The following is a 26,032-nucleotide window of genomic DNA, read 5'->3' on the forward strand; positions in this document are numbered from 1 at the left end:
ATTTAGCCATCTCATATTGCAATTGTAGAATGGTTTATAGGACCATTCAACTGATGAAACATGTTGGCAAGGCTTAATATATCTCTTTCTTGTAATTAATATTTGTTTTATCAGAGATGCTAGTCTTAGGGATGAGTTAAGTCGTTACGTTTTTTCCAGGAATAAATCTTGATAAAATATACAAATTTGAAATGATATATACTTATAATAATTTGCTGTAGTAAAAACCCTTATAATAACAGCTTAAACTGTGTAGTGGTTCCCAGAAATGTTTTTCTAAAGACCAGAAATTTCATAAGAGAGTATTTTTTAAATGTAGCCTTTTTTTATTGCACAAATAAGAGTGTAGCAATGAGAATTTAAAAATATAAAAACAAGCTTCCAACAAACTAAATATTTTAAATTGTTGATGTTCTATTCAAAGTAAATATATATATGTATATACACATATATAGGAGCTTTTAAAAATTTGTAGCGATATAATATACATATACATATTCAGAAAGTATACAAAGTTTATAACGATGTACTCAATGAATTTTCTCAAGGCATATGCCCCATGTAGCTACCACCTCCATCAAGAACGTAACATTAACAGTGCCCTGACGGTCTCAGTCAGATCTCTTCTCAAAGGAAACCACTACATGATGCTAAAATCATAGGTGAGTTTCTTTGGTTTGAAAATACATTTCAGTAGATTTAAAGAGCCTCTCTTCTTTCAAAATATGTGTGTGATAGTTATCTATGATTTTGCATGTAGCAAATGGTACACTTTCACTGCTGTCCAGTATTTCACTGTGTATATCTTTCAAAATGCACCTTTTCTTCTGGCAGGCAGTTCAAGATAGATCACCTTAACACAGTCCGGTATATTGTGATCAGAAGCTCATTTTCAATCTTTGTAAAGGCTGGAGTGTTTTTCATTTGCCTTTACTAATAGAGTGCAGTCTTTCATAGATCCTAGCTAATCCTGGGGTATTTATGAGACTCACCTCCTTCCTGGAGGACTCCAGTTCCAATTTTTGTCTTTGTAGCGTTGTGAGACTACAGAGAACTCTGCTCAGTGTCGTAAACTCAGGAACCTAAGAACTGCAAAATGCCTGAAGGGAAGTGTTGAGGGGAATGCCAAGCTCACCTCTGTGTACTTCCTTTCTCTCTGGGATCCTGGACCTTCCAGTCCTTGTTGCCTTAGCTATTCTCAAATTACTTCTAATAGATTTTGTGTATTTTTTTCTCTAGCTCATTAAGATATCACCAGTGGAGAACTGGTTGATACAAGGTAGTCCACTATAGTTCAAGGTATTCCTTGCTTGATACCCAAAATGCCCCCATCTTACCCTACTCTATATTCCCTTTCCCTTATGCATTGTTCCACTTACTGTTCAGTGTCATTTTCTTCACAATTCTGCTGTTTAATCTCACATCCCCAAAACCTCATACAAAGCCTGAAACATGAACAACTCTAAATACTGGTGGAATGAAGGGGCAAATCCTACTGAACCCTCTCTGACTCCCTTTACTGCAACATCTATTCACCTACAAGCGAACTATCTATCTATCATTACTGAAATCTCACTCTCCATTTAATGACCTAGTTAGCTTGCATACATTTTAGGGATATTTCTCACCTACTCCACATATTTCCCACATAAGAGGGAAAACTACTAATTCACCAAAGATGGTTTTAAAACTATTGCTTTCCCACTTATACTTCCTTTGAGTTTTATATTACTCAGCTATCGCCTTCTATTCTTACTCATCATTGATAACTAAAAACTTTATGGTATCTAACAATCACACATTAAAACTGTGTGACACAGCTGTTCACCAAACCCGTTTCCCTTTCCTCTGGGTCATATATCTAGACTATTGTCCTAGCCTCTCTTACGCTGAAACATAACCGTGTGGCTGAGTTCTGGCCAATGGAGGTCCAAGGATGTGATGTCATCATTTCCAGGCCTAGCCCCATAAATGCTCCACTCTTTCTCTTTTTCCGCTTTCCAAGTGGATGTTGACTTTCATGGTAACATTGCAAGTTACATGTAGACAATGGCAGAGCCTCTGTCATTTTGAGTCTCTGAATGACTATGTGGAACAGAGCCCCCTGCTGCTGATTGGATATCAAATAAACTATATTATGTGGATAGCCACTGAGATTTGGAATTTACATGTTACTACACTTAGAATTGCCTTCAATAATGTTCCATGTTACTTCTTTGTAGTGATAAATTTTGCTATACTTCTACAATTTTTCAGTTTTAAGGATCAAAAAGTATACTATCATTATAGTTCTTGGACCTCACAACAAGAAAACTTTAACTCCAGTCCTAACAAGCCATACTACCATTTCAGAAAACTTAGATACCTAACCCATTCTCTAATATGAAACTTTTGTACATTTAATTCTTTCTGTGATTTATAATCGTAGTTATTTCATCAGTGCTACTAACTAAATAGTCTTTCTGCCTCTCGTAGCAGCTCCTCTTCCATTGCTCTCAATAATTATTCTAAACCCTCTCTTCTTGTATCAAACCTCTCACCAATCCACTAATTTCTATTCTCTCATATTCTGAGAATAAGCTTCTTCCTTAAGGCAGTTGAAGCCATCATGGCTCTCTTGCAATAAAATACTGGACATACTGCAGTTCTCACACTAAGCACCTCTTTTCCTACCTCAGTGACTTGGGAGACATGGTTTACAGACCCTCTAGATGATTTGAAGTAATTCACTTAACCTCTTTGAGTTATCTATAAAATGGGAATCATAATCTTTGAACTGACTATGTAGATCTATTATGATGACCAAAGAAAGTAATGTATATGAAAATCTTTACATTTTCAGGGATTATTGTAATTTTTGTCCATGTCGCTATTCTATTTTAATTTCTAGTTAGACCATATTTAAACATCTGCCCTCAATCATCAAATACATTTTGTTACCAAACATTCCAGAATGTTAAGTTGTAAGTTTTATGGGGACAAAATTCTCTGTGGTCAGGATGTTTGTCATAATTTCTTAGTTTTATGACCATAAATTAAGTTCTATGTTTAGTGAATTCTTGGATATTGTGTTTATAATGGTCCACATACATATCCTTCCTCAATCCCTCCAGATGCATCCAATAAACAATCTCTTCACTGTTATTTCCACAGTTTTAATTTGTAGCCTCATATTAAACTATCTAGTAAACAGCATCAGTATCCCAGGCAGGAAATTTCAGTTTACATACTTCTTTCCTGGTGTGTAGGTCCAATGAACATTTTTGAACATCTATTGTCTTCAAGGTGCTATGCTCCTGAAGATACACCAGGAGACATGTCTCCTTCCTTTAAGGGGTGTAAATAAAGTGCCACTCCCATCAACTGACCAAACTGGAAGATATCATTTATAAGATTCATACAGTTGCTCAAACTGCACCTTAGAACTCATTTTAGATTTCTCGATCTCCCTCAGCCGCTACATCCAATCAATTGGAAAGTCTGACAATTTTATGAGCTAAATATTTCTCAGATATATACCTTCTTCTTTAAGGCCTTTAGCATTTATCTCTCCATAACTTGACCCCTGCATATCTCACAAGTCTTATGTCATATACTTATTGCATTTTATGCTATATTCAGGACATGGAGAACATATTGTAGTTTTTCAAACATATTATGATTTTCTGCATAGCTTTGCTCATATAGTTTTCTCTCACAGAATACCCATGCCCCTATTTCTTTTCCAGCTAATATTATCTGACTCTCTCTACCCACCAAATGATGTGCTTTTAAAATCTATTTGAATACAACGCACAAACCTCAACCATAATGTTTACCATTTGTATAACTATATCTGTTTCTAGATTTATCTCCGTTATTGGACTAAGGTATTGCAGGAATATCTCAATAGTAAAGATAGAATGAAGGTCATCTTGGAATGCCCAGAAATGTAGTATTAATTTAGCATAAACTAAAATTTAGCATGAGCTCAATAAATATTTAACTTATCTTGCAATACTAGGTGTGTAATTAATAAAATTAATTTCCACTTAATAGAATAAAAGCAAACTTTTCAACAGCAACAATAGTTGCCAAAAAGTCATAAAATTGATTCTAAATGCTAAGAAACATTAATTGTTATCCTAAAACTGTATTCCCAGTCAAACTACCGTAGAAGAATAGGGTGAAATAAATAAACCCTTAAAGAAGAAAAAATAAAAAACACTTTTTTAATTTTTTTTCTTGGAATAAGAAAACTTTAATGAAGAATTTATCAAAGAATATGTTTAAGAAAGGAGATTTTTTTTTTAAAGGACTGATGCTAAAAGGACCTGTGGGCAAAGAATGTAGTAGACACGTGATTAATTTCAAATAGCATCATCTGTATAAAACACAAGACTAACATCATCTGTAATGACACACTTGGGGGTGAACATCATGGTAGAACTAAAATACTTGACAACAACATGTAAGGTGGCAAGGAGTGAGATGCTGATAAATTAAACCATTCAGGGTCTTATATTATTTGATGGTAGAAATGTTAAGATTGTATTTTGTTAAATTTTAATGGAACCACTATAAGATATATGTAGAATGTTGGTCTTCTGGACCAGCAAAAGAAATATAAAATTAGAGAAAACTTAAATGACTCAAAAGAATGTTGAAGAACAAAAAGAAGTGCAGACAGAGAGAGGTAACCGTAAAACTTACAGTCGGATGCGGGCAAACTCCCAAATGTATCAGTAAAAAGTAAGCTCAGCAGTTAAAGAGCATAGGTTTCTACATTGGGAGAACTTTATCAATGGAAATGTAACTGGGTGCTAGCTCTCCAAGAAGTCCCAGGTCAATGTATACCAAGAATCTCAAATTGATTTACCTTTTTAAACTAAGTAATATCATTTCTAATAATTTATTCAAAAGGAGTAATCAGAAATGCAACCAAAGAAATATACATGTACACAGGCAAACATAACATATACATGCAAGGCAATATTCTAAAGTTTTTAAAATAACGCCTTATTATTCAGTAGCAGGAAAACATATTATAGTGGGATGCAAAAAATAATGGGTTTCCCAAACCCTTTATACAATAAGAACTAAAGTTTATGAAATTTAATTTTCTTTTATTTCTTTTCTTTTCTTTTACTAGTACATAGAAAAGAGATGAAAATAAATAGTCAAAATGTTAACAGAAGTCATTTCTTGATGTTGGGCCACTGGGTGATCAACTTGTTTTTCTCAATATACTCTTCTGATAATTATGACCGTTAAAAAGTATTTTTTTTGTAATCAGAAAAAATACCTTTATTTCCTGTAGTGGAACTCACAGTGCACTTCAAACCTACTTCATATGCAGTATAATTTGGTTGAGGCTAACACTCTCAAGAGAATATACATTTTCACATTTCTTTACAGTTTTACGTGTGTGTGTGTTACGTTAGATGAATTTTTATGGGGAGCTTGAGGTAGGTATTGCTATCATCATGCCCTTTTCACAGATAAGGAGACTGAAGGTCACAGAGATTATAATATGTTTGCTTGAAAGACGTTGCCTGGTACTTGTTTTGTAGATTCCGTATTCTCTGTGCCAATTTCTCAAAATATGTACAGACTACTGACATATTTTCCAAATTTTTACACCAATTTCCATAAGGATACTGAGCAGCAATAGTGATGGTTCAGTTGGTGAGTATGTAAATATGTGCACGGGCATCTCAGCCTCAGTTGGCACCTTCCCACCACCACAGGAGCACCAGGCCAAGCAGCTGTCCAGATGTGATTTCTTAACAAACTGTAACCACAGATATAAACACCTCTCATAGATGAGGAACATTCTCATGATCTCGACACTGCAATTTCTTGGAAATTTCCTAACATCGTTAGGAAACATTCCCTAATCTCACAAAGAAGGTTTGAGGTTTTTAGCTTCTTTCTTGATTTGTAAAAAGAAGTAGTGGAAGATAAAACTGGACAGCTGGGGAGACCATGTTCAGTGGGACTTCTCAGATACCTGCAGTAGCCAACATGTCTTTGGTCCTGCTTTCCCTCCTCTGGTTCATCATTCAAACTCAAGGTAAGCACTAATATACTGACATTTTATACAAAAGTCAAATTATTTAATGCATTTTTAAAGTACCCTTGAGAAAAATGTCATGCTCATATGACCCAAAGATCATTAATGTTTGCATTGTGGCATGTTTACTTAGTTTATATAAATTTCATCCTCATAGTCAAGACGTTGTGATTAACATAATTTAATTAGGATGTCTCTGAAATTTTATCTCTCATTCAATAATCCTACTAGTTCTATCATTTTATTTTCTAAAACACACAGCCCCAAATGACACCAGAGTTTTAACTTCCAGACCAGAAATCAAGAATTTCCTAACCATCTCCAACATTATCTTGAATAACATTCATATTTTCTACCCCATAAGGAGAGAATCACTTATCCAAAGATACAATTTGTTCAAAGCTTGTGCTAAGGTGAATGACAAGGAAGATTCTTGAGTTAAATTAGACATAATTGTGTTATTAAGCAAAATTAAAAATTAATTGACCAACTGAACAGTTAGTTCTAAAGTTGGGACTAGAATTTATTAAAGTGCACGCTAACTTCAATCTGACAACTCTTTCCACTAGTAGGATCCATATTCTCTTTTGAAGGAGAACTTTTCATGTGTAGTGACTCCTTCTTAGGACAGCATCACAGCAGCACTTTGTGGGGCTGGCTAGGAGAGAATATTTCTTTATTATTTCCCCCCAGGTTCTCCACATCAGCCGGTGTAGAATCACTTTGTGTTCCTAAGATCAACCTGACTGTGACACTGTGTGGGAAACTGTCTCTAAGCACAGACATGTGTCTGGGAAAATGGGAGCATTTAAAAATAAGACTGACCTTATATGGATGATGGAACAGTTGAAAGAAAAAAATAGATAAGGTGTGCCTGCCATCTTCCTAGACTGGTGCTAAATAATTTTACATATTTTATGTTATTCAATTTTTACACCAACCTCTATTTTAAATAAGTAAACTGATAGAAAGGCAAAGTGACTTTTACAAAATCGTTTAGCTGGGACTTAAGACCACATCTTTTGGCTCCAATGTCAGTTCTTTTCCTACTATATGTAAGCAAAATAGGAAATTGTCCGTGTAATCTAATTCCAAGTGCATCAAGAAGGACACTTAGTCTATAGACAATCTCCCTAGCTGCTCTCTGATGCTTTAAAATTTCTCCAGCAAAAGATAGCAAAAACTTTAGATTTTCTGTGACATCTAAAATCTTGAGGGCAAATGCTGAGAGAAAGGACATAATTGTTTATTGTTGCAGTGAGAAATAAAATAACTGTTAGTAGAGTCTTTCCTAAGAATGAAGTATTATCTGTATGTGAAAAATTTGATTTTTGGACTGGGTATTCAGGGGTTGCACTACAGAGGGAAAAAGATATAAAAAGAAAAAACAGAGATCTCTGAGAACATTGAAAGAAAAATTCACAATTTTGAAGAGGACTGCAGGGGAAGAAGGAACTGGATTACTACAGGCAAAATCCCTGGCTCTTGTAATCTCTGTTCTAATCTAAGACTTTCCCTTTCTGAGCATGGCGGCCCAGAGTTCGCATATGTTGAGAGATCATCCAAAGAATTGTTTCATCATTGTCATGTCTTTCCAGAATGAGGGGAGAGAGCAAAAAAAAAAATTTTTTTCTTATCAAAGCTAAAGTAGAAGGAGGAACTTGTTCTTCTCATCGTTTACCTTCTCAAAGGGCATCCGGTCTTCCATGCCATTTCAACCAACCAACCAACAAAAGCAAAAATCAAAACAAAAACCTTTAAATATTTTGTATCAATATTCTCTCTCTTTATCTAGCAATAGCCATGAAGCAAACACCTGAATTAGAACTCTATGAAGTAGTTCGTCCTAAAAGACTACACATTTTACGCAAAAGAGAGATACAGAACAACCAGACAGAAAAGCTTGGTGAAGAGGTAAGCAGTGTGAATGACTGTGGGATTTCACAATCATCTGAAGAGACAATAAAGAGCCTTTTTACTAAGAGAAGAGATGTCACATGTCACATCTAATAGTTGAATCTTGAAACCCACCTATACAGCTCCCCTTTGTCCAGGAGAGAGCAGAGGGTTTCTCAGAATGCTTTTCCAATTAAGCAGCAGGAAGACAGCTAACTGCTTCACTTGATCAGAAAGAATAAAGCTGCTTGGACATTTCTCAAAGTTTGTTAAAAAAAAAAAAAAAAAAAAAAAGGCAACCCTTTCCAGAAGGAGATGTTCCTTGTCAACTCACCAAACCCATGTCTCCTCCCCCTGACCCCACTGGATCGCCTTTTCCTTGGCCATTTTGTCTATAATGGAGAATTCAACATTATCTCAACAATTAACAAGATTTTAAAAAATTTAATTAATTAAGGATATTAACTCTTTGACTATTACATGGTTGTGAACATTTCCCTCATTTTACAATTTTTTAAATTAAATTAAAATGTTTATTGAATGCCTATTATCTATTCATTTTTCTTTAAGCTTTTTATTCAGGTAACATTGGTTTATAACACTATATAAATTTCAGGTGTACATCATTATATTTCGATTTTTGTATAGGCTACATCATGCTCACCACCCAAAGTCTAGTCGCCATCTGTCACTGCGCCCATGTGTCCTTTTACCCTCTCACCTTCCCCTCCGCTAACCACCAATCTATTCTCTGTATCTATGTGTTTGTTTGCTGTTGTAGTTTTAATCTCCCACATATGAGTGAGATCATATGGTGTTTGTCTTTCTCTTTCTGACTTATTTCGCTTAGCACAATGCTCTCGAGGTCCACCCATGTTGTTGCAAATGGCAAGATTTCATCTTTTTTTAGGGATGAATAGTATTTTTTGTACTTTATTTAATTCTTAGTAGGTTTTTATTGGCTTTCTTTAGTATATTTGGTTTGATTTTAAAGTAATAAAAATATATGCCTTCTTATCCTGTTGGTGACCCATTAGGATACACAGGACTGTATATTGTACATAAGAACAAGTGATAAATCCCTCTCTCACACATTAGAGTTAGTTTAATCTGTAAGCATTATTACACTTACAGTAGAGAGTTATTGTACTTTTTGGAAACCCATCTTAATGTATGATTTGTGTTTCGTTTTACATAGTTTAAGGGCATAAGGGAACTGTTTTTATTCTATATGCATTTGTAATTATTCTTTTATATATACTACATATATCATTATATTATAATTATTTTAGATAGACTCAGAAATTAATATCATTACATCATTAAATATTTTTAGGAAAGGCATGAGCCTGAACTTCAGTATCAGATTGTATTAAATGGAGAAGAAGTCATTCTTCACCTAGAAAAGACCAAGTAAGTCGTACTTCCTAAAAGTCTAATCACTGGATTGTATTAAGAGAATGTGAAAAGATGAATCTTCTTGTGACTCTACGTAGTGTGATTTGAAACAGAAGACATGAAGTATATTGAGCTTTAGGTGTTGTTGGTTTATGCTAATATTATCTAAAAAGGCTGATGCCCTCCTAGAAAATCACGTGCAAAGTATAAAACAAAGAGAGATGCAATGTAAATGACTGTCTTCCTTGACACTTCTTAAAATTTACTGAAAATATTTTCTCCCCCGACAAACTCAGACCTTTGGTGCAACTGTCCATTTCTTTTATAAGAACACATATCCAAGGCTTATGCGGGGCCCACAGGCTTGAGACAGATCCCAGGGGATGGGGCTCCACCAAGTTCTATAGCAGTCAGTAAACTCGTCCCTGAACACAATGGTCCTTTATGCATATTTGTGACCCAGCACCCTTCAGAGACCTGGTGGAGGCTGTGCCCTTGGTACAAAGAATCCCAAAAGAACCCATTTGACCGATAGAGAATCTGCAGCTGAAAAGTAGCTGAGGGCATTTCTTCCCTCAGATCTAGTAGGTATAGCTAACGTCTTGATTTGCTTCAGCAGCAGAGTTCCAACGTTGGAAAAGGATTAACGGATCAGAATGTCAACTCTTTCTCATTGTAGACATTATCATTCCTTTAGTGCTGAAGATCATGGCAGGAATATCAGCCTTCATTACACCTTGAGTGTATGTTGCAACTTTTTGCTCTCTACAGGGGTCTCCTGGGGCCAGACTACACTGAAACATATTACTCACCCAGGGGAGAGGAAATCACCACAAGGCCTCAGAATGTGGTAAGTTCCCAGTGCTTTCTGGGATTCTTTCTGGAATCTGCCACTTAAGTTAGAAGATTCATAAGTCCAAGGACAACTTTCAAAAAATTGAAGGACTTGAAAGCAAGATGCTCATCGATGAACAATGAGACAAGAGATGAAAAAAATCAAAGCTATTTTAAAAGGTCAGAGTAGTAGGAGGTTTCCAAGTGTTGCATTTTTAGAAGCAACCAAAAGTCATTCTCCTGGATAATCTTACCAATGGGTTAGAAATACTCTCCCTTATAGGTACTTGAAATGCCACACCACTATTTGCTGTTTCTGATGATATATGCATTTCTCCTGAGCTCAGCAATGGAATATCAATTATTTAATTAGCATAACTTTGTATCTAGTTAAAACATCATTCTATAGACGATGTCAAGGCCTAGAAGTCAGACACAGAGAATCGTGGCCAAGGGAAGAACAGGAAGACAATAGAAAATGGCTCAATAATGGGGTATTGCTAAACTAAGTGAGTTTCTCAGAGCCACCCTCCCTAGCACCTCAATCATGTACGTCTGTATAAAAAAAGCAGACAAGACTTCTGCCACAAAATGGCTATTTGTTCCCTTCTTGCATTAAAACTCTTACCTCATGGATATCTGGAGTTTTGCTAACATTGACCTCCAAGGAAAGTATCTGATAAATTAATTCATGCTCAAGTGGGAATGCCTGACAGTACCTGAACACAGTACCTTTTCCAAGTCTTCTATAAGAAAATGTTTTTAATGACAAGATTTCTTCAAAAAAAAAAAAAGAAAAACACGACTAGAATCTCAGACCTTGAGACAAGTCAGTTTATTTTGAACAGGAGGTTATTCGTTAGCTTTCTTAGATCATTCTACACAAGTGACCCCCTACTTTGCTTATATAGAATGCCATCCATGTCTGAATCTCTAGCTGTAGACAAATTCTCTGGATTTTTCATGCCGTTAAAGGAATTCCACTAACACACCAATTAAAATAGTGAGTTGAACAAGTTACTGTGAGGAGCTCAAGAGTGATAGTGTGGCCTCTTGAGGACTCTAGAATCTAAAAAAATGTGTACTTTGTCTTATTGATATGTGATACACAGTGTCTTAGGGACTCAGAACAAGAGTGTTGTTGTGAAGTTGGACCCTTAAATTTGGGAGCTCTCTGAGAGTCCTGGAGATCAGAGGGGGCTAGCTACTGCTCAGATGCAGTGTCCGCTTTTCACCATGAGCCCACTCAGGTTCAACCTCCCTGGTCTTTAGTGATAATTAGCATCAGAAAGGCAACTCCAGACATCCACCACAGAGTGTTGCCAGGGGCAGTGGTGGGGCAGTCCATAACATCTCTGAGGTTCTCATTGTTTTTGTTTCTGGGAACTCGTCTGGCCACAGCCACCATTCGAAGAAATTCCCTGCATATTCAATTTAACACCTTTCACCACAACTGTGATACATTTATTCTTGTAGTTAAAAAAATTATTTCTTGTTTCCAACTTTAGGAACACTGCTACTATAAAGGACACATCCTAAATGAGAAGGACTCTGTTGCCAGTATTAGTGCTTGTGATGGGTTGAGGTGAGAGCCACTTACAAAAATATTAAACATCAAGCAGCGTTTTTTTACACAGAACTGAGTCTTTACAGACATGTCTTCTCACTATTTTGGTAAAATTTTCTCCATCATTCAAATGCTAAATACATGTGCTTAAAGTGAAGAATAAAGTGTCAGCCTTGCATCATTTCATTATCTGCTTCTCTGGCAGAAGTCAGCCCTTGGAATGTACGAACCAGGTGCTTCACTCGGGACCTTGATGATGTCTGGATCCATTTCCATGTTTTTCCACCCCAATCCCTGAAACCGTTCTGCTTCATTTTCTTAAAGATTCTACCCTGCAATTGTCATGGTTGAACATAATTTTTAAGTGTGTGTGTGTGTGTGTGTGGTACTTCTATTTACAAAGGTAATTCTTGCCAATTGGGGAAATTTGGAAAGTAAGACAAAGTACAAAGAAGAAAATAACCACCATAAAATTTTACCTCTGAGTGATCACTATTATTAATGTTTTGCCACGTTTACAGCCTTTTATGCATATAGACAAATGTTTCTTTTACATGGTTGAAATAGGCAACATATTGTTGTTCTTCCAATATGGTTCACACCATATGACATCATAAGCCTTTTACCATATCACAAAATATCTTCCTGGATGTAATTTTTAACACCTTTGTTGGCTTTGTAATATTCCATCATAAGTATTTACTTCATATTTCTGAACTAATTTTATTCCTAATAAGAGGGATTCTTTCAACTACTATTATTTCCAATCAGTCCCTCTGGCTTATCTGCTAATCATTCGTTCTCTCCTCTGGGGTTCGTGATATCTAAACACTTCTTTATTCCATTCTCCATTATATTCCTAGGATAAGCCAAGAAGTGTTTGCTATGTGAATAAATAAACTGTGAAAAATATTTATTGAGCTCATGATGTAAATTTCAAATTCATTGAGATAACTTCATTTTGGTAATTCTTGTTCAGAATACTCTGATAAATAATAGAGGCTTCACTTTAATATTGACAAATAATGATTACAACTTAAATTAGTAACAATTAGCTGAAAGGCCCATGAATGAAAACTGTGTGTGAGCTTGAGCTTGAGGGAGTGGTCTCACCACATGACGGTCGGCGTATAGCACTCCGTGTGGCAGAGAATGCTGAAACATGAGTCTCTGGATCTCACAGGGGCTACTTCACACATCACAATCAAACATACATGATAAAGCCTCTGAAAAGCACAGACCAGGAAGAACACGCTGTCCTCACATTCAACCAAGAGGAGCCAGACCTAGCTCGTCAGACCTGTGGTGTGAGGAGTGTGGGCAGGAAACAAGGCCTCCCTCGCACCTCCAGGTCCCTCAATAGCCCACAGGTAAGTGTAGTTTTCCCGTCATCATTGATTTCAGTTGTCTCCGCAGTGGTATATGGTGTACTGCTGTGCTCAGCAATGACTGGTGTATGTGAAGCCTGTCATTTATTTACTTATCCTTTGATTTAATTTCCCACTGGAGAAAAGAAAGAAATCTCTCTGTAAGCTTTTGAATCTTTTAGGATAAATATAATTACTCACAACTTTTTTTTTTTACTCTTTGTAAAGCAAGACGAGTTTCTTCAGGCTGAGAAATACATTGACCTCTTTTTGGTGATGGATAATGCCTTTGTGAGTATGAAATATGTGTGCTTCTTGGCCAGTTAAGTTAACTTTTAAGTTTTCTTATCAGGCAAACACAAGCAATAAACTATTCTAGCTGAAAATACAGAGCCTGTCCACTTGGTTGTCTTGTCTGTTCTACCTGCCTTGGTAGCAATAGTTTTACTCACACACTAGCTTAATATCCATCTGCTGCCAAAATATTCAGATATTGGAAATATACCGAATACCAGATAGCTACAGCAAATCAACCACAATAATGGAAAACAGCAAAAAATGGGTTATTAAAATATATTTTAAAATTCTCACTCTATTATATAAATATAAAGTAGATACAAAACTATATGTACTTTGCAAATTATAAATATATACAAAAATACTAGAATCTGTACTTCTAACTAGCAAATATTGCTTTATATCAAATTTTAATAATATTGAATTGTTTAAAAACTTTGAAATTAATTTGATTTATTTAACTTAAAAATGAAAAACACTGAAATTTTGTATGAATGCCTGATTTTTCTCTTACCAAAATTTCTTATATTTGAAATAGAATTTGTTGAGACATAGTCTTATAAAGGTAGACACAGAATGAATAGATGTTTATTTACATTGAAATGTATAAATTTTCTTAAAATGTGAAATCCTGTATCCCATCAGCCTTCTCACTTTAATTTGTGATTCTAACTCTACTTTGCATTTTTTATTTTACAGTATAATATGTACAAGAAGAATCTAACTTTGATAAGAAGCTTTGTGTTTGATGTGATGAATCTACTCAATGTGGTAAGATATTTGTCCTATAAACATGTGTGTCCACATAGGACCCTGGGGCTTCCCCTCTGGTTTCACCAAATAAGAAGTTGGGAGGGTCACAATGGCTTAAGGTCAGCAGTTTTGGGAAATTTGGCAGAACCGGGGTCAATATCAAGGTAAAATCACATATACTACAGCAAAGGCAACTTCTAGGGTTTCTATTCTCAAAGTGGGATACAATTATACATTGCTTGTGGCCAGCAAAAGATCTAAAACACTAAAGAAATCTCAAACATTTTCATGAAGAAAAATGCTCTTCCCACAGATTTATAAAACCATAGATGTTCAAGTAGCCTTGGTAGGTATGGAAATCTGGTCTGACGGTGATAAGATAAAGGTGGACTCCAACATAGGCGTCACCTTTAACAACTTTCTGAATTGGCATCGTTCTAACCTGGGGAAAAAGAAGATCCACGACCATGCTCAGCTACTCAGGTGAGCACCCACTGGCCAGGCCCAGGTGTATATAGGCGGAGGAGAGAGTTATTCCAAAGGTTTCTTGGCAGGGATTTCTGTTCAATTTTATCTCCTCGATCAGTTTTCAGAGAGCCTAAGTTCTACCATTAGCAATTCATCTGTGAGATTATTGGAGAGCCACGTCAGATCACTAAAATGGCCTCTTGGACATGGGATAACTATCTGCGGTCACTATAACGCTATGGAATAGCAGAAGCTTTTCTGGGGCCTAGAGAATACAAAAAGGGTAGGGCAACAAGGGAAATCTAAAACATAATTGACAAAAGTTAATAGCTCCAAAGACTCACATTGTGACAACGTATCTGTAACTTTCACACAGTGGAGTTGCCGCCAGCAATCGACGTGCAGGAATGGCAGCCGCGAATTCCTTATGTTCCCCATCATCGGTTGCTGTTATTGAGGTTTGTAAACTTATAGTAAGGCTCCTTGTGGTTCTACCTCCTTTGAAGACCAGCAATAATGCCTTATACACAGTTAACACAATGAATATCTGCTGAATCAATAAGTAAAAGTAGAAATGAACCTACTGCTAGATCATTACACTGAAGATTCCCTGTATTATGAAAAAGAGTATCTCCTTACATTGGCCTTCCCAGAAGCCTTCCCTCTTAGATGGTGTTAGGGAATAAGAACAGGGAGATTGGGACAGAAAGGAAATCTAGATGCCCTCTGTGGCCTGAGCCAGCTTCAAGTTAAGCACTCCCAGTATCGATGGCCAGAGAGATCAGAGAAGGTGCATGTTGGTGTCATACAGCCAACCACTACTAATGGGCAGCATAGCAATAGTTTTTGGAGGCCTATGACTATACAGTAGGGTACCTTTCAGTACTTTCTATGAAGACTATAAGTACCTAATTTAACCATGTTTTACCAAAAATTTATTATTAGTTCAACAAGTATTTATTGAATCAATGGCTAGATCACAGGAGCCAATCATTTCAAATATTTACTCAACATTTTGTAATAACCAATGACAAGGGAAGGAGCTTAATGACTCATTATTTTTCACCTGTCAAACTGCTATTTTTAGTACTGAACATAGGCAATAGTTAAGAAATAACTGAATAAAATAAGTAATAGAAGTTTTTATTTTTTCTAGGCTAAGAACAAGAATAGTGTGTCACTTGTAGCAGTGATGTCACATGAGTTGGGTCATGTCCTTGGAATGCCTGATGTTCCCTATGACACCAAGTGTCCCTCTGGGAGTTGTGTGATGAATCAATATCTGAGGTGAGACCTCGCCACCCTAAAGAAAAAAAGTATTTCTTAAGTCTTAAAGAATTCAGATGCAGTCTACATAGTGGACGGATATTTTTACCAAGATCTGTGTATCTCATTGATTCTCCCCCCAGACTAGGTTTGACCAGCTATTGGGGCTCATTATTTAAGATTTCCAAATATGCCAAGACAGAGCTTATAAGTATGATGATCATGTTATTTTAACTTAAAATAATTTTAACTTTAAATAATATATTTTCTAAAAGTATGTATCTAATTAAGATGATGACAATATTCTTATATATCTCCATCCCCAATCAATCAATCCATTTTTGTATAATTACTAATTACCTTCTAATGCTAGGCACCTTACAAGGACTTAGGAAAGAAAAATGAATAAAACGTACCTCGCTCTTGAACTGCTTATGAATAGAAAGAGAAATTTGTCCACAGAACCTCTAAGTTTGCGATTATTTCCTTTCACTAGTTCATTATTCTTATCGCTTCCCTCTCAGCCCTCAATGGTAAGATGAGCGAATGGTAGCAAATGGTGAGATTCATCACTGCGGCCATGAGGACAGTACTGAATCCAGAGGGGGAGTTAAAGTCCTTCCAGCTTCAGAACTGGGGCTCTAGGAAAAGAATTTTCCAACTAGCATGGAATGCATACTCTGTCGCCCTCCACATAGAACACAGTGCAGTGCTAAACAGATACTAAGTTTGAAAAATCCTTTGAACTAGGTAATAAATATAGTTAGACAAGTCAGATTCTCATGTTCATTTATCACTGCATATCATGGTATTTCTGGTTTTTCTTCTGGTTACAGTTCAAAATTCCCGAAGGATTTCAGTACCTCGTCCCGTGCACATTTTGAAAAATACATGTTATCTCGTAAACCAAGGTGCCTGCTGCAAGCTCCAATTCCTGAAAATATAATAACACAACCGGTGTGTGGGAACCAACTTCTGGAAGTGGGAGAAGATTGTGATTGTGGGTCTCCTAAGGTATGAAAATATCCATGGTTAAAATATTTATTAGAGAGTTATTGCAGCACAAGAATTACATTGTTTTCTTTTCTTTTTAAAAACTGTTGTTTTGGAGCTAGCTCAGTCGTGCAGTGGTTAAGGTCACATGCTCTGCTTTGGCGGCCTGGGGTCCACGGGTTTAGATCCCAGGTGCAGACCTACACACAGCCCTCAAGCCATGCTGTGGTGGCGTCCCACATACAAAATAGAGGAAGATTGGCAACAGATGTTAGCTCAGGGCCAACCTTCCTCACCAAAAAAAAAGTTGTTTTGGAAATTCTTTCTAAAGACAAGCTTGGCATCAGAGCAAAAAGAAACTGCACCCATGTTTTTAGTACTAATTTTAGTCATCTTTTGGAAGGCATTGTAAAAGCCAGGATATGCTTATGACATGATTGTATGAAGTTCAATGTTAAGAAGCAAATCGTTAACTATGATCTTCCCTGGACATGTTAGTCAGAAATTCCTAAATCACATAAAGTCACAGCTGATCATTCATTGAGCAGTAACAACTTCAGATCTAGAAGCAAATTCTCTCCTAGAGAGAGTCGGCATCCTCTCATCAAGCCAGTGTGTAAACCAGAGAGAAAATAAAACTGAGAAGGAGAAAAAAATAAAAATCACAAAAACCCATAGAAAATGGGTAGTAAACATAGAACGTCTAAGATAACTACTATAATTCTGCTAATCTTTATAAAAATCTGACTCCTTCAAGACATCGGTGTTCTCTAAAGAATGTCTCTGATAGAATGTTTGCCAGCAATTCTACATGGGGTTTCTAAAAGAGAGCCTTCTGTTTCCCTAGGAATCTTCTTTTAAGACTAAAAAAATAAATTAATATTAGGAGAGAATTTCTATGTGTCAGACAATCTGCAAAATGCTTTCATATACACCATCTCCTTTATCACTCACAGCAAACAAAAAAAATAGGTTTTCTTATTATCCCAATTTAGAGAAGAAGTGAGACTCATAACAGTTAAGTAACTAGTTCCAAGGATACAAAACTAGTAACTGGTGAAGCCTGTTGTAACCCAAGATTCATCCATTACTTTAAGCGGCTCTATGACCAGGGGGAAGGCTACAATCTCTCTATGCTTCAGTTTATTTATTCAGAAATTTTAAGCAGTTGAATTATATTAGAAGATTGCATGTTGTAACTTATTCACTTGTAAAGAATATTGCAAATGATCTGTTAATTATAAAGAGATATGGAATTTTAGAAATGATTTGATACTTTCTAATAAGCTAGGCTTAAGTTTATCTCATTCTTACTTGCTTACATTCCCATATCGTTTCTTGGGTGGAAGACAATTGAAGGTTCTCATAATCGTGCATATTTCTAATTTCAGCAGGCAAATGGCATGTGTTCAGAGCAAAGTGACAAAAGAGAGAGAGAGAATTACTCTCTGTATGATACGTAAAATATAAGATTCTTTAAGTATATCAGCCAGCTCCTATGTTATTTCCATATCCTACTGATTTTCTTCTTATGTAGTTTGAATAAACTAGAGAGTTGAATAAAACTAGAGACTTCAGGCTAATGAACAACTGAATTGTTAAATAACTGTTTTCTTATCCATAAAGTAGTACATGTACTTTATATAGTATCCTTTAGTTAGTAATCCAGTTTTCCATGATCTGATATGCTGTTTTATTATTTTTCTGTACATAGTTAGGTCTTTTCCTAGATTTTAAAAATAATCACTCTACCTATATGTCTAGATATTACCACACTAGCATCATGCTATTATAATAATTGTAACAATACAATGCATTTTACTTTTTATTTAAATTTTTAAAAAAAAATTGGCCCTGAGCTAAAATCTGTTGCCGATCTTTTTTCTTCTTCTTCTTCTTCCCAAAGTCCCCTAGGACATAGCTGTAGATTCTAGTTGTGAGTGCCTCCAGTTGTGCTGTGGGGGACGGCCGCCTCAGCGTGGCCTGATGAGCGGTGCCATGTTCGTGTCCCGGATCCAAACCCGCGAAACCCCAGGCCGCTGAAGGGCAGCGTGCAGTCTTAACCAGTTGCCAGGCCGGTCCCTACAATGTATTTTAGTAACTTTGATGGCAAGTCTCTTCATTGGTATTTTTTTGGGCAGAATTTGCATGGCACTTCTTCAGTGTTCATTCTTCCATTTAACTCTTGGTATTTTTTGTTGGTTTGCCCACAAATACAATTGAGACTCTGAAATGCAGTGAATTCGTATGTCACTCTAACGGCCACGGGTGTTGTCATTCTCTCAAGCCTTGTGGTAGACGACAAATCGCCTTTCAAGTTTCTCAGGAAAGTTGTATACAAAGTCCTGTAGTTCTTGCATATTTTGAACGTTTATTCTGAAGTATTTTCAGTTTTGCTTTTTGCTATTAGTATGCGTAATGTTTTCTCTTTTATTTTAGGTTCTAGTTTATTACTCTTTTTGACCTTATTTTATTATCTTCAGTTGCTATCTCAGTGACTTATCCAAGAGTTGATTCTCTATTTTATCCGGGTCAAGAATTTTATCACATACAAATAATGAAAATGTGATTTATACTTTCCAATTATTAGACTTTTATATGTTTTCCTTGTCTCATGGCATTTATCAGAATTTCCATAAAAATATAAACTATAAATAATCCTTGTATTATCCTTCATTTTATCAGATATATTTTTGCTGTTCGTCAGATAGATTTTCCTTATAATGATGATGCATAATTCTGTTCATAGTTTACTTAAATATGCTTAAATAATTCAAATAAAGGCTACTAAATTTTTACCAACTAATTTTTGCCATCTATCACAATATTAGTTGTTTTCTTCCCTCAATCTCTTAATATGATGGATTATATTACTTTATTCTGTACAATTGAGACACGCTTGCATTTTTGGTGAAAAAAAACGCAGCATAGTTGTAATGGAGAGCTGTGATATTAATGAACTGGTGTTTTACTAACGTTTTACTCATGTTTTTGTCTTTATATTAATCAAGGCGAACAGTATGTGTGTGTGTGTGTGTGTGTGTGTGTATTCATTACCAGTTCTCATTATCAGAATTATGAAGGCTTGGTAAAATGAATTGAGGATTTAAAATTTTTTTCTCTATCTTTAAGGAGTTCAAATACTATAGAAATATCCTCCCTTGAAGTTGTAAATTAATTTACACATAATACCATCTAAGTCAAATTTATTTGGGGTTAATTCTTGGGCAATCCTATTTTTGTCCTTTTAAGAAGTAGTTTCGCTTACTCTCTACGATTTGTTCTACTATTAAATTTCCTTGGTCATTTCCACTGCTAGCAGAGTAATTTAGTTTAAAAAGTGAAATTTCATTGCCATCTTGTACCAGAACTCAGTCTATAGGAAAAAAATGCTGAACCCACTTTCCTATTGTGTGTGTGCCTTAAAGGAATGTACCAATCCTTGCTGTGAGGCCACGGCCTGTAAGTTAACATCTGAAGCAGATTGTAGAGAAGAGACTCTGAACCATATCATGTAAGACCTGTTTTTTTCTTTCTTTGTTCCCAAATAGTTTCTCACTTTTATTTCAGATTTTAAAAAGATGTGCCACTGAGTTCTATAATACACTAAAACACAATTTATTTCACATTTTTGAGATGGCTGAATTTCTGAAAAGAAATAAAAGCCACTATTATGAATATAACTCAGTGCTGTGTCTGTTCTAATATACTAATGAGAAAAAATGGCTATTTCGTTATTTGTGAGACTAGGAATGCTGAAATCTGTGCTTAAAATTGTATAAATTCTATTAGGTAGTAATGACTTTAATACAAACCAGGATGAGAGAAAGAAAAGTTTATTTTTAAAAAAGCCTCGGTTGCTGAGCAAATTTTATTCTTGGTTAAGAGCTGATAGTTTTAATTTGCAAGGTAGTCAGAAAATCAATAATGTTTAAGAACACACTACCAGATTCGTCGATTTTATCCCTTTTACAGTGTCTCAATAAGCCATAATTTATGTATTATTTTTGTGTTTTATACAGTCCAACATGAGTTGGGCTAGGGAACCCAGTTGATCTGTATATGGTATTTGTTTCAGTGAAAAATAGTCTCTGAAACTAAAAATGTCATTAATAATAAAAAAAATCCTAAGTTGGGGGAAGACTCAGGATAAATTATATTTATTGTGCCCCTCTTCCTGAATCTTTTCTGGAGTTGAACCCACAGAGAGACTATTACGGGAATAATCGACTCAAACACCATCGACTGTCACTTCCTCAGGAAAGGACCAGCAATGTCATAAGATAAGGAGCATTGTTCATTCCTTTACCAGCCACCATTTAACATGGCCTGCTGAATCCCTGGTGTGACCCCCTCTGCAAGAAATTCTGGAAATTGTGCCCATCTTCTTATTCCGTCACAGAGCCCAGAAGCATAGCATCTCAAAAAGTATCCGTTCCACTCTTTAGAGGCTTGGAACGAAAGATAAGCATGCCCATTACTGGGCAAGATTGCAATTAAGTAGCATAGAAAGAAAATTGGATCTGGACTCAGGAAACTTCAATTCTTTTCTTAGTTCTGCCCAAAGCCAACTGTGGGACTTTGAGTCAAGTTATTTAATTAGTTTTGTCACCTGTAAAATGGAGCTAATAATATTGTGTCTCAGTAGGGTTGTTAGTATTATTTTAATTCTATAAATGTTCATTTTCATTATTACATAATCATGTATAATAACCATGGCTTCCAAACTTTTTTTCTTTTAAGCAGAGACTGAATCAAAAATTCTACTTCAGCGAGATGCTGCTTGCCAGGACAAGAGTCAAGAAATCTAAACACCCCGGGAATCGTGTATTTTCACCTTTGCACTTCGATATATTTTGCTTTGCACTTCTCAATATCCTTGCCGTGTTTTTACAAGTCCAGCAAACAGAGGGACAGATGGGCTTAGAGAAGGTGCCAGTTTTCTGAGACCTGATCTTTAATGTATTTTTAAGGATCGTGAAGCTATTGTTTAGCTCTGCTCTTTGGAGAACACAAGAAATTAGCCTTTGACCAAAACACCTCACAATGCACCGCTGAATCGTGCAGAGTCAATCCGGGATTGCAAAAGTACAGTGACTTATATTTCAACCCCGCTTTCATTTTGCTAAGATGGCCCATGAGAAAACCCGACCACTTGAGGAGCGAGGCCTTCAGCGGAAGAAAGGAGAGCCGAGGTCATGTGCCATTTATTCCTCCATAGTGTCCCAGGGCCTTGCTCTGAGGAGTGCGGCATTTTTCTACACCATGTCAAGATTAATTAACTATAAAAATTTTTATTTTACCATGCATAATCCTTTACACATCTTTTACTATTACATATAATGATTTTGAAAAGTCTGCATTGCTTACATTTCAACTGAGTCATCAAGGAATGCTTCATTCATCTACTGATTTAATGAACCATAATGCAATGAATAAAAACACAACTTTTTGAGGATTTTCTGTGTGGTTGTTTTCAAAAATGAATATTTCTTAGCTTCGTTGTAGGTTTGTGTTAGGTATTAAAGCCTCACATAATTAGACTGTTTTCCTTCTGGTCATTGAATGGTTTTGGCACCAACAGCCAGGCATCACTAAATGGAGACGAGGAAAGAAGGCCATTTTTTTTTTATTAAGGTTATAAAAGTTAACATCCTTGTGAAACTACGGTTGTACATTATTATTAGTCATGTTGTAGGTACACCACTTCACCCCTAGTGCCCTCCCCCATAGTCCCTTTCCCCTGGCAACCACCGATCAGTTCTCTTTGTCTATATGTTAACTACCACCTGTGAGTGGAGTCATACAGAGTTCCTCTTTCTCTGTCTGGCTTATTTCACTCAACATAATACTCTCAAGGTCTATCCATGTTGTTGTGAATGGGACAACTTTGTCCTTTGTTATGGCTGAGTAGTATTCCATTGTATATATATACCACAACTTCTTTATCCAATCATCAGTTGCTGGGCACTTAGGTTGGTTCCATGACTTGGCTATTGTGAATAATGCTGCAATGAAGATAGGTGTGCATGGAGCTTCTGAAATTGCTGATTTCAGGATCTTAGGATATATACCCAGTAGTGGGATGGCTGGGTCATAAGGTATTTCTATTCTTAACTTTTTGAGGAATCTCCATACTGTTTTCCATAGTGGCTGCACCAGTTTGCATTCCCACCAACAGTGTATGAGGGTTCCCTTTTCTCCACAGCCTCTCCAACATTTGTCGCTCTTGGTTTTGGATATTTTTGCCATTCTAACAGGTGTAAGGTGATATCTTAGTGTAGTTTTGATTTGCATTTCCCTGATGATTAGTGATGATGAGCACCTTTTCATGTGTCTATTGGCCATCCGTATATCTTCTTTGGAGAAATGTTTGTTCATGTCCCCTGCCCATTTTGTAATTGGGTTATTTGATTTTTTATTGTTGAGTCCTGTGAGTTCTTTGTATATTATGGAGATTAACCCTTTGTCGGATAAATAACTTGGGAATATTTTTTCCCAACTAGTGGGCTGCTTTTTAGTTTCAATCCTGTTTTCCCTTGCCTTGAAGAAGCTCTTTAGCCTGATGAAGTCCCATTTGTTTATTCTTTGTATTGTTTCCCTCATGTGAGGGGTTATGGTGTCCAAAAAGATTCTTTTGAAGCTGATGTCAAAGAGTGTGCTGCTGATATTCTCTTCTAGAAGACTTTTTGTTTCAGGCCTAATCTTTAGGTCTTTGATCCATTTTGAGTTTATTTTAGTAAATGGTGAAAAAGAATGGTTGATTTTCATTCTTTTACATGTGGCTGTCCAGTTTTCCCAGCACCATTTGTTGAAGAGACTTTCTTTCCTCCATTGTAGGCCTTCAGCTCCTTTGTCAAAGATTAGCTGTCCATAGATGTGTGGTTTTATGCCTGGGCTTTCAATTCTGTTCCATTGATCTGTGGATCTGTTTTTGTACCAGTACCATGCTGTTTCGATTACTGTAGCTTTGTAGTATGTTTTGAAGTCAGGGATTGTGATGCCTCCAGCTTTGTTCTTCTTTCTCAGGATTGCTTTAGCAATTCGGGGTCTTTTGTTGCCCCATGTGAATTTTAGGATTCTTTGTTCGATTTCTGTAAAGAATGACATTGGAATTCTGATTGGGATAGCATTGAATCTGTAGATTGCTTTAGGTAGTATGGACATTTTAACTATGTTTATTCTTCCAATCCATGTGCATGGAATGTCTTTCCATCTCTTTATGTCGTCGTCGATTTCTTTCAAGAAGGTCTTGCAGTTTTCGTTGTATAGATCTTTCACTTCCTTGGTTAAATTTATCCCAAGGTATTTTATTCTTTTTGTCACGATCATGAATGGGATTGAGTTCTTGAGATGTTTTTCTGTTAGTTCATTGTTAGCATATAGAAATGCTACTGATTTATGTATGTTGATTTTATACCTTGCAACTTTGCTGTAGTTGTTGATTGTTTCTAATAGTTTTTCTATGGATTCTTTGGGGTTTTCTGTATATAAGATCATGTCGTCTGCAAACAGCAAGAGTTTTACTTCTTCATTGCCTATTTGAATTCCTTTTATTTCTTTTTCCTGCCGAATTGCTCTGGCCAACACGTCCAGTACTGTGTTGAATAAGACTGGTGAAAGTGGGCACCCTTGTCTTGTTCCTGTTCTGAGAGGGACGGGTTTCAGTTTTTGTCCGTTGAGTATGATGCTGGCTGTGGGTTTGTCATATATGGCCTTTATTATGTTGAGGTACTTTCCTTCTATACCTATTTTATTGAGGGTTTTATCATAAATGGATGTTGGATCTTGTCGAATGCTTTCTCTGCATCTGTTGAGATGATCATGTGGTTTTTGTTTCTCATTTTGTTAATGTAGTGAATCACGTTGATTGACTTGTGGATGTTGAACCATCCCTGTGTCCCTGGTATAAATCCCACTTGATCACCCTGTATAATCTTTTTGATATATTGCTGTATTCGGTTTGCCAAAATTTTGTTGAGGATTTTTGCATCTATGTTCATCAGTGATATTGGCCTGTAGTTTTCCTTCTTTGTGTTGTCCTTGTCAAGTTTGGGGATCAGGGTGATGTTGGCTTCATAGAATGTATTAGGGAGTGCTCCATCTTCCTCTATTTTCTGGAATAGTTTGAGAAGGATAGGTATTAAATCTTCTTTGAATGTTTGGTAGAATTCTCCAGAGAAGCCATCTGGTCCTGGACTCTTATTTTTGGGGAGGTTTTTGATTATTGTTTCTATTTCTTTACTTGTGATTGGTCTATTCAGAGTCTCTATTTCTTCCTGATTCAGTTTGGGTAGGTTGAATGAGTCTAGGAATTTATCCATTTCTTCTAGGTTGTTCAGTTTGTTGGCATATAGTTTTTCATAGTATTCTCTTATGATCCTTTGTATTTCTTTGGTATCTCTTGTGATTTCTCCTCTCTCGTTTCTAATTTTATTTATTTGAGACTTCTTTCTTTTTTTTTAAGTGAGTCTGGCTAAGGGTTTGTCAATTTTGTTAATTTTTTTGAAGAACCAACTCTTTGTTTCATTGATCCTTTCTACTGTCTTTTTTGTTTCAATATCATTTATTTCTGCTCTAATTCTTATTATTTCCCTCCTTCTACTGACTTTGGGCTTTGTTTGTTCTTCTTTTTCTAATTCCGTTAGGTGTCATTTGAGGTTGTTTATGTAAGATTTTTCTTGCTTATTGAGGTGAGCCTGTATTGCAATGAATTTTCCTCTTAGGACTGCCTTTGCTGCGTCCCAAATAATTTGGTACGATGTGTTTTCATTTTCATTTGTCTCCCGATAATATTTGATTTCTTCTTTAATTTCTTCAATAATCCATTGTTTGTTCAGTAGCATGTTGTTTAGTCTCCACATTTTTGGCCCTTTCCCAGCTTTATTCTTGTAGTTGATTTCTAGTTTCATAGCATTGTGATCAGAAAAGATGCTTGATATTATTTCAACCCTCTTGAACTTATTGATGCTTGCTTTGTTTCCCAAGATATTGTCTATCCTTGAGAATGTTCCATGAGCACTTGAGAAGAATGTGTAACCTGCTGTTTTTGGATGAAGTGTCCTATATATATCTGTTAGGTCCATCTGATCTGATTTTTCATTTAATTCTATAATTTCCTTGTTGATTTTCTGTCTG

The 26,032-nt window shown here is 36.0% G+C and overlaps 1 protein-coding gene across 2 annotated transcripts; it reads left to right on the top strand.

Annotated features, from left to right (window-relative positions):
• Nucleotides 1-5,800: 5,800 nt before the first annotated feature.
• On the top strand, nucleotides 5,801-22,352 carry ADAMDEC1 (ADAM like decysin 1). Of its 2 annotated transcripts, none has more exons than XM_070606966.1 (14): nucleotides 5,801-6,055; nucleotides 7,851-7,969; nucleotides 9,288-9,364; nucleotides 10,121-10,199; nucleotides 11,692-11,768; nucleotides 12,934-13,120; nucleotides 13,346-13,408; nucleotides 14,114-14,185; nucleotides 14,481-14,650; nucleotides 15,012-15,093; nucleotides 15,792-15,922; nucleotides 16,738-16,915; nucleotides 20,323-20,408; nucleotides 21,641-22,352. In XM_070606966.1, exons 1-14 carry the CDS (start codon nucleotides 5,968-5,970, stop codon nucleotides 21,645-21,647), a joined length of 1,416 nt encoding a protein of 471 aa, XP_070463067.1. In that variant the 5' UTR covers nucleotides 5,801-5,967; the 3' UTR covers nucleotides 21,648-22,352. The 2 variants fall into 2 exon arrangements, with proteins under 2 accessions (XP_070463067.1, XP_070463064.1); XM_070606963.1 differs by having other exon boundaries at nucleotides 5,820-6,055; nucleotides 21,638-22,352.
• The last annotated feature ends 3,680 nt before the right edge of the window (nucleotides 22,353-26,032 follow it).

The sequence above is a fragment of the Equus przewalskii genome, chromosome 2 (genome assembly GCF_037783145.1).
Source record: "Equus przewalskii isolate Varuska chromosome 2, EquPr2, whole genome shotgun sequence".
Lineage (NCBI taxonomy): Eukaryota > Metazoa > Chordata > Mammalia > Perissodactyla > Equidae > Equus > Equus przewalskii.